Source organism: Hypanus sabinus, unplaced genomic scaffold (genome assembly GCF_030144855.1).
Source record: "Hypanus sabinus isolate sHypSab1 unplaced genomic scaffold, sHypSab1.hap1 scaffold_521, whole genome shotgun sequence".
In the NCBI taxonomy this organism is placed as follows: Eukaryota; Metazoa; Chordata; class Chondrichthyes; order Myliobatiformes; family Dasyatidae; genus Hypanus; species Hypanus sabinus.
The window spans coordinates 75,061-88,743 of record NW_026781384.1 but is presented as its reverse complement, the minus strand read 5'-3'; the positions used below and the strand labels follow the sequence as shown (position 1 = coordinate 88,743).

At 44.6% G+C, this 13,683-nt stretch overlaps 1 protein-coding gene across 1 annotated transcript in view; it reads right to left on the bottom strand.

Annotated features, from left to right (window-relative positions):
• Nucleotides 1-13,683, bottom strand: part of LOC132389274 (transient receptor potential cation channel subfamily M member 1-like) — a gene marked incomplete at its 5' end in the record, with an annotated part of 255,446 nt that overhangs the window by 240,162 nt on the left and 1,601 nt on the right. Inside the window, 2 exons of the mRNA XM_059961770.1 lie at nucleotides 2,946-3,138; nucleotides 3,225-3,304. Coding sequence (XP_059817753.1) covers nucleotides 2,946-3,138; nucleotides 3,225-3,304 — 273 coding nt within the window. The remainder of the gene's footprint in view (nucleotides 1-2,945; nucleotides 3,139-3,224; nucleotides 3,305-13,683) is intronic.

Below are 13,683 nucleotides of genomic sequence, written 5' to 3'. Positions count from 1 at the left end.
GAATATAGAGGGGCAGACAGTCCATTCATCCCTGGAATATAGAGGGGCAGACAGTCCATTCATCCAGGGAATATAGAGAGACAGACAGTCCAGTTGTCAGAGAGATATAGAGGGGCAGACAGTCCATTCATCCAAGTCAAGTCAAGTCAAGTCAACTTTTATTATCATTTCGACCATAACTGCTGGTACAGTGCATAGCAAAAATGAGACAACATTTTTCAGGGCCATTGTGTTACATGACACAGTACAAAAACTAGACTGAACTACGTAAAAAACAACACAGAAAAAAACTACACTAGGCTACAGACCTACCCAGGACTGCATAAAGTGCACAAAACAATGCAGGCATTACAATAAATAATAAACAAGACAATAGGGCAGTAAGATGTCAGTCCAGGCTCTGGGTATTGAGGAGTCTGATAGTTTTTTTTGTAATAAAAAAAAACAGAGAAAGCTATACTAGACTACAAACCTACACTGAACTGCATAAAGTGCATAAAAACAGTACTGGCGTTACAATAAATAATAAACAGGATAGTAGGGCAAGGTCTCAGTCCAGGCTTCGGGTATTGAGGAGTCTGATAGCTTGGGGGAAGAAACTTTTATATAGTCTGGTCGTAAGAGCCCGAATGCTTTGGAGCCTTTTCCCAGACGGCAGGAGGGAGAATAGATTGTATGACGGGTGCATAGGGTCCTTCATAATGCTGTTTCCTTTGTGGATGCAGCATGTAGTGTAAATGTCCGTGATGGCGGGAAGAGACACCCCGATGACCTTCTCAGCTGACCTCACTATCCGCTGCAGGGTCTTGCGATCCGAGATGGTACAATTTCCGAACCAGGCAGTGATGCAGTTGCTCAGGGAATATAGAGGGGAAGACAGTCCATTCATCCAGGGAATATAGAGAGGCAGACAGTCCATTCATCAAGGGTATATAGAGGGACAGATAGTCCATTTGTCAAGGGGATATAGAGGGACAGGCAGTCCATTCATCAAAAAGACATAGAAGGACAGATAGTTGATACGTCAAGGGAGAAATAGAGAGGCAGGCATTCCATTTGTCAAGGGGATATAGAGGCCAGACAGCTTCTGCATCAGAGAGACATGGAGGGGCAGACAGTACATTCATCAATGAGATATAGAATGACACACAGTCCATTCGTCAGAGAGGGAGAAGGAGAGAGAGAGAGATGCAGACCGTCCATTTGACAAAGGGATATAGAGGGGCAGACAGTTCATTAGTCAGAAATATAGAGATACAGACAGTCCATTCAGCATGGAGAAATAAATGGGCAGACAGTCCTTTCATCAAGGAAATATAGAGGGACAGACAATCTATTCATCAAGAGGATATGGAGGGGCAGACTGTTCATTCTTCAGAGAAATATAAAGGGGCAGACAATCCACTCATCAGTGGGATAAGTAGCACAATGTAGTCCATTCGTCAGAGGATTAGAGATGGGCAAACAGTCCATTCGTTATGGAGAAATAGAGAGGCAAAAAGTCCATTCATCGTGGATATGGGGGACAGACAGTCCATTCCTCAGGGAGATATAGAGGGGCATACAATTCCATTTGTCATGGAGATATGGAGGGACAGACTGTCCATTTGTCAAGGGGATACAAAGGGACTGACTGTCCATTCATCAGGGAGATACAGAGGGCAAGACAGTCCATTATTCAAGGGGATGCTGAGCGGGAAACAGTCCATTCTTCAGGGAGATTATAGAGGGGCAGACAGCCTATTCATCAGGGAGATATAGATCAGCTGATTCATCAGAGGGATATAGAGGGACATACAGTCCATTCATCATGGGGATATAGAACAGGGGTCATCAAACTTTATTGCACCGCGGACCAGTTTAATATTGACAATATTCTTGCGGACCAGCCGATGGGGGGTGGAGGTTGTTAATCACAACCAGAGTATAGGTGATAAGTCAACTATGTCATTTATAAGTTGCTAATACACTCAATTTTGTTTCTAAAAGGGTTTATCTAACGAATTTAACATTAAACACACTGTGCATATTTTCCTCACATAAATATAGCAATAAATCAATTATAACACACTTATAAGTCAATAGCATCATAACATTTTAAGTAATGTTTGGATATTAAACACAGCGCATATTTTCCTCATATGAACATATAAAATCATTGCAACATAACAGTGAGAGGACAAGGTAAGGGTCGGAGGTCCCCGTACTGGGGCCGCAGCAATCGCAGTCTGGACAGAGTGACTGACTGAGCGCAGAGTGAGACAGGGCGCGTGCCTGCCCCCCTTGCAGGTAGGTAGGATCTATCGGCTGACAAAAGTTTGGCTTGGGGGATGACTTTCAGTAGATCGCAGCGAGGTAGCTGCTCTGCTATTACAAAGCCCTGAGCCCAAATTAGGTCATCTGCGAATATTTTAGCACCGGGTTCCCCACGAACATTCAGTGTGCTAAACAGGTTTAGAGGCAGCACCCATCAGTCCACGCTCCAGGCCAGTAGCAAAGGCACTTCTCACTGGCTGCACGAGGTGGGCGGTTACTCGAGGCCAACAAGTGATCCCTGGCACTAGGGTATCACTGCGTTTAGGTGACTGATGACCTTGTGTGGGTAGTGACTTTGCTTGCGTTCAAGTTCAACAGTGGGCGTGACAGGGAATGAGGAAAGGTGTAGCTGACTCATATCATTTCATATCGCCAAATCATATTGTTTTCTCGTTGCCCGGTAGCACATGCTTTTCATCCCGGTATTGGTCTGTGGCCCGGTGGTTGAGGACCACTGATATAGAAGGTCATATAGTCAAGGGGATATAGAAGGATAGACAGTCCATTCGTCAAGCATATATAGAGGGGCAAATAGTCCATTTGTCAAGGGGATACAGAGGGGTTTCACGGTATCGCATACTCTGCTCCAGCATCATAGTTTTGTACCCCTGATCAGTGACTTTTCTTACCATTGCTCTGTTGATATAAGCACCACCCTGAAACTCCAGCACTCCAAAGGTGTCAGTGGGCCCTGTCTCTGTGTGCTTGCTGGGTGACCATTTCTCAGCCTGAACCAGAGGCTTCTCATCTTCTGCTGTCTGAGTGGATGGGGCAGGTTGAGCCTTGGGGACATGCTGATTGACCAGCTGACCACAACAGCACCTGTCAAATACCACAGCATACACCAATTCAGCAATCGCAACAGCACCATGTGCCCACATGAAATTCGATATAATCTAAGGTATTACCTCTGGGGATCTTTGGCATTTGGGATGATGCAGACACAGTCTCGCTTCTGAAAGTTTTTCTCAATCCAAGCCTTGTGACCCTGCAATTGAAAATAAATCCCGATGTCAAAGCAAAAGAAAGCTTAGGAATACCATCACATAGTGAAAAGTCTGGTTAATCCCATTTGATAGTAACCCAGGACTTGGGTCCTGCTGCAAACAAGGAATAATCTGCATTGACTCCAACATTCAGCAATAACTTTGATCACTATCACACCTTTAACTGCACTTCATGGGATGAATACCAAACAAAAATTCACACTGGGTGAACACTGGACCACATTTTGCGCCTCACATTACTGAGGTGACACTGATTGCTTGGAGGCAGACAGTGTTTCAAAGAGGCAGTCAGCACATTTTCTGTGCCACAGTCCCAAGGAGACATTGGATTGCACATAATTAGGCACTCAGCAGGGTCCAATAAAAAAGAAAGTAGGTTGAAATAGAGTGGCCATTGTCTGAGTGGACCAGTGTTAAAGAAGGGAGTTGAGGCTCTGGTTCATCAAGTTCACAGCAAGGAGAGGCTAGGCCATAGGTAGATCTTTTTTGAAATTATTTATTCTTTCTTTGTTTCTTCAAGCACATTTAGAGCTGTGGGAATGCCAGAGAGGATAGTGGAATGCTCCTCTTACAGGATGTGGGTAGGTAGGGAGGGCTTTAGTGCCCTTGACAACTACATCCAGCTACAGCTTCTAACAGATGGTGTTAAAGAGTCCAGGAGGAACTGGTTGAAGTTTTGGGTCATTAGGGAGGCTGAAGGGTTAATAGACAGGACATACATAGAGGTAGTTACACCCAAGGTGCAGGTCACAGGGTGACCTTCAGGAGGGGCAAAGGCAACCAGTGCAGAACACTCCTGTGGCCATTCCCATTAACAACAGGTATTCTGCTGGGGAATGGCCTAGTAGAGGAATGCCACAGCAGTATACTTGTTGTTAAGAGGTCACTGGCATTGTGGCTCAAGTGGGAAGGGGAGAGAAGAGACAAACTGTAGTAATAGTGGATTGATTGGTTAGAGGAACAGGAAGGAGGCCCAGTGGACAAGAACGAGATTTTCAGATAGGTTGTTGCCTCCCAGGTGCCAGGGTCAGAAACACCTTGGATCTAGTCTGCAGCATTCTCAATGGGCCAAATTGCCTCATTCTGCTCCTATGTCTTATGGTCTTATTCTTAAGTGGGCAGGTGAGCAACTGGAAGCCATGGTCCACATCAGTACCAATGACATGGGTAGGAGGAGTGACAGAGTCCTGTAAAATGAGTTCAGGAATTTAGGTGCTAAGTTAAAGGACAGGACCTCCAGGGATGAGATCTCAGGATTCCTGCCTGTTCCACATGCTACTGAGGCCAGAAATAGGAAGATCAGACAACTTAACACGTGGCTAACGAGATGGTGCAGAAGGGAGGACTTCAGATTTTTGTATCATTAGGCTCTCTTACAGGGAAGATGGGACCTGTACAAAAGGGTTGGTTTACACCTGAACTGGAGGGGGACTAATGTCTTAGTGGGAAGGTTTGCTAAGGCTGCATGTGAGTGGGATTGGGAGGGGGAGGTTTAAACTGGAGTTGCAGGGCAATGGGAACCAGAGAAGATAGTGGAGTGGTTGTGGAGAAAAATGTTGTTAAACATACATACTAAGTCAATAATGGAAATGTTGAGCATGTTGGGACTAATGTTCTGAGCATGGAGTATGGTAGGAAAGATGGTTGAGTGGACATGGATCAGTACATGGAAATATGGCATTGAAACCATTAGTGAGACGGTTGCAGGAGGGCAGGGCTGGCAGCTCAATGTTCCAGGGTTCCAATGTTTTTGACGCAATAGAGCAAGGGAGTAGGGGAAGGTGTGGCATAACTAGTCAGTGAAAATGTCACGGCAGTGCTCAGTCAGAACAGACTGGACAGCTCAGCTAAGTGAGGATTTATGGGTAGAACTGAGGAATAAGAAAGTATATGGGATTATATTATTGACCACCTAACAATGGGATTTCAAAGTGCAAATTTATAGAGAGATCACAGACGGTTGCAAGAAACATAATAATGTGATAATACGTAATTTTAACTTTTCATGTGTTGACCGTGGCTCCCATACTGTAAAAGAGCTGTACGGGAAAACGTTTGTCAAGTGCATTCAGGAAAGTTTCCTTAATCAGTACAATAGACAATAGACAGTAGGAGCAGGAGTAGGCCATTCGGCCCTTCTAGCCAGCACCGCCATTCTCTGTGATCATGGCTGATCATACACAATCAGTACCCCGTTCCTGCCCTCTCCCCATATCCCTTGACCCCGCTATCTATAAGAGCTCTATCTATCTCTCTCTTAAATGCATCCAGAGACTTGGCCTTCACTGCCTTATGGGGCAGAGCATTCCACATATCCACCACTCTATGGGTGAAAAAGTTTTTCCGCATCTCTGTTCTAAATGGCCTACCCCTTATTCTTAAACTGTGGCCTCTACTTCTGGACTCACCCATCAGCGGGAACATGCTTCCTGCCTCCAGTGTGTCCAATCCCTTAATAATCTTATATGTTTCAATCAGATCCCCTCCCATTCTTCTAAATTCCAGCGTATACAAGCCCAGTCGCTCCAACCTTTCGTGAACCTACGCTGCACTCTCTCAATAGCAAGAATGTCCTTCCTCAAATTTGGAGACCAAAACTGCACACAATACTCCAGGTGGGGTCTCACCAGGGCCCTGTACAGCTGCAGAAGGACCTCTTTACTCCTATACTCAACAGCGTTTCTTGCCTAATATAAATTTCCTTCAGTTCATCCTTTACCCTAGTTCCTTTAGCCACTATTACATCTGGGAGATTGTTTCTGTCTTCCCTAGTGAAGACAGATGCAAAGTACCTGTTCAACTCATCTGCCATTTCCTTGTTCCCCATAATAAATTCACCCGTTTCTGTCTTCAATGGCCCAATTTTGGTCTTAACTATTTTTTTGCTATTCACATACCTAAAGAAGCTTTTACTATCCTCCTTCTATGTACATAGAAGCACATAGTATACAGACTAGAGAGAGTGCAATACTAGATCTCCTGTTAGGGAATGAGATAGGCAGGTGGCAGAAGCATTGCATCTAGTAACCATAATGCCATTAGTTTTAAGCTAATTATAGAAAAGGATGGGTCTGGTCTCGGGTAAGTGTGGATGGGGACTGGCTGTTTTCTGGCAAAGATGTACTTGGTAAGTGGTAGGCCTTCAAAAGAAGTTTTAAGAGTACAGAGTTCTGTCAGAATAAAAGTCAAGGATAACAGGGATAGGGAATCTTGGTTTTAAAGAGATAATGAGGCCCTAGTTACAAAAAAGGAGGTGCATAGTAGGTATAGACAAGCAGGACCAAATTAGATAGTTGAGAAGTACAAGGAGGAAATCAGAAGGAGTAAATGAAGACATGAAGCTGCTGATGTGGTAGAGTGGTAATCTATGTGTGGAGTCGGAAGAGATGGGGGAGATCTTAATTTTTTTTTGCATCTGTATTTACTCAAGAGATGGACAGAGTATATAGACGTGAAACAATGCAGTAGTGTGGTCATGGACCCTATACAGATTGCATTCTTGAGGCAAATTAGGGTGGATAAATCTCCAGGGCTTGACAAGATTTTCCCTTGGACCCTGTGCGAGGCTAATGCATAAATAGCAGGGGTGCAAATATAAAGATATTTAAAACATCTTTACCCACAGATGAGGTGCCAGAGAACTTGGAGGATAGCTAACGTTGTTCCGTTGTTTAATAAAGGCTCTAAGAAGAAAACAGGAAATTATAGGCCGGTGAGCCTGACATCAGTAGTGGGAAAAGTATTTGAAGGTATTCTGAGGGAACAGATATAGAAGTATTTGGATAGACAGGGACTGATTATGAATAGTCAACATGGATTTGTGTGTGTTAAGTCATGACTGTGACTGTGGAGTGCTGCAGGGATGGGTGCTGGTTTTGTAGTTGTATGTCATCTACATCAACGACCTGGGCAATAATGTGGTAATGTGGATGACACCAAGTTTAGGGATGTGGTGGACAGCAAGCAAGACAATCATAGTTTGCAGCGGGACCTGGACCAGCAGTTGAAATGGGCTGAAGAATGGCAGATGAAATTTAACTCAAACAAGTGTGAGGAGTTGCACTTTGGGGGCGCTAACCAAAGCTCTTACATGGTGAGCGACAGGAGTGTGGTAGAACAAAGGGACCTGGGAATACAGGTTCATAATTCATTGTGGTATCACCGGTGGATAGGGCTGTAAATAAAGATTTTGGTACATTGTCCTTCATAAATCAATGTACTGAATACACAAGTTGGAATGTTATGTTGAAATTGTATAAGGCATTGGTGAGGCCTGATTTGGAGTACTGTGTCCAGTTTTGTTCACCTACCTGCAGGGAAGATGTAAATACAATTGAAAGAATGCAGAGAAAACTTACAGCAGCTTGTTGCTAGGACTTGAGGACACCTCAAGGGTGTGTGCTTAGCCCACTGTTCTACTTTCTGTAGACACAGCAACAACCTGGCACTTAACGTCAGTAAGATGAAAGAGCTGATTGTGGACTTCAGGAAGGGTAAGACGAAGGAACACATCCCAATCCTCATAGAGGAATCTGAAGTGGAGTCTGTGAGCAGTTTCAAGATCCTGGGTGTCAAGATCTCTGAGGACATAATCTGGCCCCAACATATCAATGTAGTTATGACTAGAAGGCAAGTCTGCGGCCATACTTTATTAGGAGTTTGAAGAGATTTGGCATGACAACAAATACACTCAAAAGCTTCTATAGATGTACGATGGAGAGCATTCTGAGGGGCTATTGCACAGGACCGAAAGAAGCTGCAGAGTATTGTAAATCTAGTCAGCTCCATCTCGGGTACTAGCCTACAAAGTACCCAGGACATCTTCAGGGAGTGGTGTCTCAGAAAGGCAGCGCCATTATTAAGCACCCTCAGCACCCAGGGCATGCCCTTTTCTCACTGTTATCATCAGGTAGGAGGTACAGAAGCCTGAAGGCACACACTCAGCGATTCTGGAACAGCTTCTCCTCTGCCATCAGATTCCTAAATGGGCATTGAACCCATGAACACTACCTCACTTTTTTATATATTATTTCTGTTTTTGCATGATTTTTAATTGGTTCAATATACACATAGTGTAATTGATTTACTTAATTTTTTCTTCTATGTTATGTATTGCATTAAACTGCTGCTGCTAAGTTTACAAATTTTATGACACATGCCAGTGATAATAAAACTGATTCTGATTTAAAGCTCAAAGTAATTTTATTATCAAAGTACATATATGTCACCATATACAACCCTGAGATTCATATTTTTGCAGGTATGATCAATAAATCCTATAACCATAATTGAGACTGGACTCAATTAAGGGTAACAGGTGAAATGTTTAAGGGAAACATTAAGAGCACACATGATCAACTCCTCGACTTCATCAACTTTGTCTCCAACTTACACCCTGCCCTCAAATTTACCAATTTACCATTTCCAACACCTCCCTTCCGTTACTTGATCTCTCTGTCTCTTATGTCTATTACAAACCCATTTGCTCTCACATCTAGACAATATCTCTTCTCACCCTGTTACTTGTAAAAAGCCATCTCCTTCCCTCAATTCCTCAGTCACTGCCTCATCTGCTCTCAGGATGAGGCTTTTCATTCCAGAAGGAAGTTGGATCCTTTTCTGATTGGCTGCCAGTGGCTAGTGGTGTTCCACAGGGATTATTATTGGGATTGCTTCTTTTATGCTGTATATCAATGATTTAGATGATGGAATAGATAGCTTTGTTGCCAAGTTTACAGATTGGTGGAGAGGCAGGTCTGTTGAGGGAACATGTAGGCTGCAGAAGGACTTAGACAGATTAGAGGAATGGGCAAGAGAGTGGCAAACGAAATACAATGTTGGAAAATGCATGGTCATGCATTTTGGTAGTAGAAATAAATGTGCAGAACATTTTCTGAACGGGAGAAAATCCAAAAATCTGAGATGCAAAGGGACTTGGGAGTCCTTCTGCAGAATACCCTAAAGGTTATCTTGCTGGAAGAGTCAGTGGTGAGGAAGCAAATGCAATGGATTCGTTTCAAGAGGTCTAGAATACAAGAGCAGGGATGCAACGCTGAGACTTTATAAAGCAATGGTGAGGACTCAATCGAGTATTAGGAACGGTTTTGGGCTCCTCATCTAAGGGAAGATGTGCTGGCATTGGAGAGGGTTCAGAGGAGGTTCACAAGGATAATTCTGAGAATGAAAGGGTTATCATATGAGAAACATTTGATAGCTCTGGGTCTGTACTTGCTGGAATTTAGAAGGATGAGGGGAAATCTCATTGAAACATTTGGAATGATGAAAAGCCTAGACAGAGTAGCTATGGAAAGGATGTTTTCCATGGTGGGGGAATCTAGGACAAGAGAGCACAGCCTCAGGATAGAGGGGCCTCCATTTAAAACAGAGGTGCTGAGAAATTTCTTCAACCAGTGGGTGGTGAATTTGTGGAACTTATTACCAGAGGCAGCTGTGGAGGCCAGGTTATTGGGTGTATTTAAGGCTGAGATTGATAGGTTCTTGATTGGACACAGCGTCAAAGATTATGGAGAGAAGGCTGGGCAGTGAAGCTGAGGAGGGGAAGAAAGGATCAGCCATGATTGAATGGCAGAGCAGTCTCGACCATGACACTTCTCCAAGTTCAGTCCACAACTCTCTCCTGGGGGCAGACCAAGAGCCTCCTTGGGTACAGACCATGACAATTCCCTAAGTTCAGTCCCCAACCCGCCATGGGGTACAGACCATAACAAACCCCTATTTACAGTCCCATCTTTACCTGGGTACAGGCCATGGTACTCTTCTGGGTACAGATCATGACCCTCTCCTGGGTTCAATTCATGATCCTCCCTGGGTACAGTCCCCAACCCTCCTGTGAACGTCCTCTGGGCACAATCTCTGGCACTCCCCATGGTACAGACCATTACACTTCCATGGGTACAGTCACCAACTCTCTTCCAGGTATAGACCATGATGCTACCCATGAACATCCCTTGGGTACAGACCACAATCCCCTGGGTACGGTCCCCAACTCTCCTGGGGGCACAGATCATGACATTACCCAGCTTGAGGACTATGACCTTCCCCAAGGTACAGTCTCTGACTCTCCCCAGAGTATAGATCATGTCCCTCCCCTGGGTACAGACCATGATAATCCCTTGGGTACAGTCCCCAAACCTTCCCGGGGGATAGATTAAGACTGTACAGACAGTGACAATATCCTGGATACAGTCCATGAACTTTCCCTGGGTACAAACCATGACAATTCCCTGGGAGCAGACCCCAAACCTCCACAGGGTACAGACAATGAACCTCCCCTGGGGACACACCATGACAATCTGCTGGGTGTAGTTCCCCGACCCTCCAGGGTATAAACCATCACAATCCCCTGGATACAGCCCCTGACCCTCCCCAGAGTGCAAACCATGTACGTCCCTGGGTAGAGACCATGACAATCCACTGGGTGCAATCCATGATCCTCCCTGCATACAGACCACGACATCCCCAGAGTAAAGTCCCCGACTATCCCCATGGTTCAGACCATGACCCTCCCCTGGGTACAGTCACCGACTCTCTCTGGGGTATAGACCATGACCCTCACAAGGATATTGTCCCCAACCCACCTCTGGGACTGTCCCTGACTCTCCCTAGGGTACAGACCATGACAATCCCTGCATTCAGTCCCCATCTCTCCCTGGGATACAGGGCATGACCCTTCCCTGGGTAGAGACCATGACAGCCTCCCGGGTTTAGTCACAGCCCCCCCCCCCCCACCCCACTCGGAATGGATTTGGTGTCTGTGAAAGCGGAACTGAGGGGAGTTGCGGGCCAATCAGTGCTAAAGAATGAATGACTGCGATTTGGAATCACAGGCTGATAAATGCTCGGTTCACTGAGAATATTCAAAATAAAGTTGGAAGTGAGACAAAACGAAGAACTTGACTAGATGTCATAAAAGATCACTGACCTGAACTTTGACCTATACTGTTGTCTCCACAAATGCCTCCTATCCCACTCTATTAATTGCTTTTGGGGCTTTTACTTCACCATTGGGGTTCAAGATTTTTGCTGCGCTGTGAATCGCTGATTTTAGATGCTAAAAGTTCAAGATATGATCTAACATCCTTGATTATTTGAATCGTCAGAGATAATCCAAGGTGAAATGGTTCCCACTCCCGGAATTGCAACTCAGACTGTTCCTGTCGGGCTGCTTTTTTTGTTTCCAGGTAGGGAGTGGACCTAGCGCGTGAGGGAATCAAGCAGGCTTCTGGCAAAGGCTGAGCTGAAACTAGAACACATGGAAAAGCAGAGTTCAATCTCAGCCGAAATGTTGAACTGGAAAACCACTCAATACACAAAACGCCAACAAAATAAAATCTGCAGATGCTGGAAATCCAAGCAACACACAAAATGCTGGAGGAACTCAGCAGGCCAGGCAGCATCTATGGGAAAAAAAAGTACAGTCGACGTTTCGGGCCAAGACACTTCATCAGGACTGGAGAGAAAAAGCTGAGGAGTCAGAGTTAAAAGGTGGGGCGACAGGAGGGAGAAAGTCAAGGTGATAGGTGGAACCGGTAAAGAGCTGGGAAGTTGATTAGTGAAAGAGATACAGAGCTGAGGAGAAGGAGTCTGATAGGAAAGGACAGAAGGCCATGGAAGAAAAAGAGAGGGAGCAGCAGTGGAGGCAATAGGAAGGCAAGGCGATAAGGTGAGAGAGGGAGGGGATGGAAAATGGTGAGAGTGGGGGCGTTACCGGAAGTTGAAGAAGTCGATGTTCAATGCTCCCAAGTTGGAAGCTACTCTAACCCAGGTTAATTAAACCCCAAAGATGTAATGTTCGAAAGCTCCACCCGCGGAAGGATGAAAATGAGGTTTACCGATGTTATTAAAACCCAGAACTTCAGGGGAAGCTTTGCGAGAATGAGGCGTGATTGACGCAGGCGCGGGAAAGCAAGATAAGCGCGGCAAACTAATAAAAAAAACTAAAGGTATACGTGTTAAAAGTGGAATTAGTAGCGAGTATCTTTACTTATCTGAAAACCTCAGGGTGAAAGCCCTGGAGGAGAGACGATAGCGATAAAAGATCAATTGAAGCTACGGCTATAACAAGCAGCAGCTGTAGCGAGACAAGTGCCGAACATCTTTACCGTGTAACCGGGAATTGGTTCTGTTACATCACACCAAAGGATTTGGTATGGTATTTTTTGTTGTGAAGTTTTGTGAATCGACTTTCCGTTGATCAACTATTTCATCCAACGGAACAAGAAACAAGATGGCAAACCACCTGAGATCGAAGAGGCAGCACGGGAACGAAATGTTTAATGGCATGGAGGATTCAATACGGTTCGATGTATAAGTTTATTTTCATTAGAAGGATCTGAATTTGATTTTCTCCAAGAACTGATTATTTTTGTAAAGAATTTGATGTTACTGAATGAGATTTACTTTGTTTAAAAGTTGTGATTTTGGAGAATTGTCGTGAAAGGAGTTGAGCTGTGTGTATACTTGAATTTATAGACGTACTGACCTGAAACTGAAGTTAACCATAATACTTAAGGATAGGAATTCAATTAGTTTTCTAACTAAGGATAAATAAAAAGGAAAGGTTAGTCTATAAACCTTCAAATAAGGAATAACACTAGATCTAATGAGATGAAGGGATTAAAAAGTACCAAGAGCAAATTTGCAGATGACGCGAAGTTGGGTGGCAGTGTGAAATATGAGGAGGATGTTAGGAGAAAGCAGGGTGACTTGGACAGGTTGGGTCAGTGGGCAGATGCGGCAAGAGCAGGAAGGCAGATTACTATCTGAATGGTGTCAAGTTAGGAAAAGGGGAAGTACAACGAGATCCAGGCGTTCTTGTTCATCAGTCTCTGAAAGTAAGCATGCAGGTACAGCAGGCAGTGAAGAAAGCTAATGGCATGTTAGCCTTTGTAACAAGGGGAGTTGAGTATAGGAGCAAAGAGGTCCTTCTGCAGTTGTACAGGGTCCTGGTGAGACCACACCTAGATTATTGGCTTCAGTCTCCAAATTTGAGGAAGGATGTCTATTATAAACCTAGAGACTCTCATAGCTACCTGGACTATAACTTTTCCCACTCTGTACTTGTATAAACACCATTCCCTTCTCTCAATTCCTCTGTCTCCACTGCATCTGCTCTCAGGAAAAGGCTTTTCATTCCAGAGCAAGGGAGATGTCCTCCTTTTTCAAAGAAAGGGGCTTCTGTTTCACCACCATCAATGCTGCCCTCAACCACATCTCTTCCATTTCACACAGGTCTGTCCTCATCCCATCCTCCTGTCACCCCATCAAGGATAGGGTTCCTCTTGTCTTCACCTACCACCCTACCAGCACATGATTCTCCACAGCTTCCGCCATCTCTAAC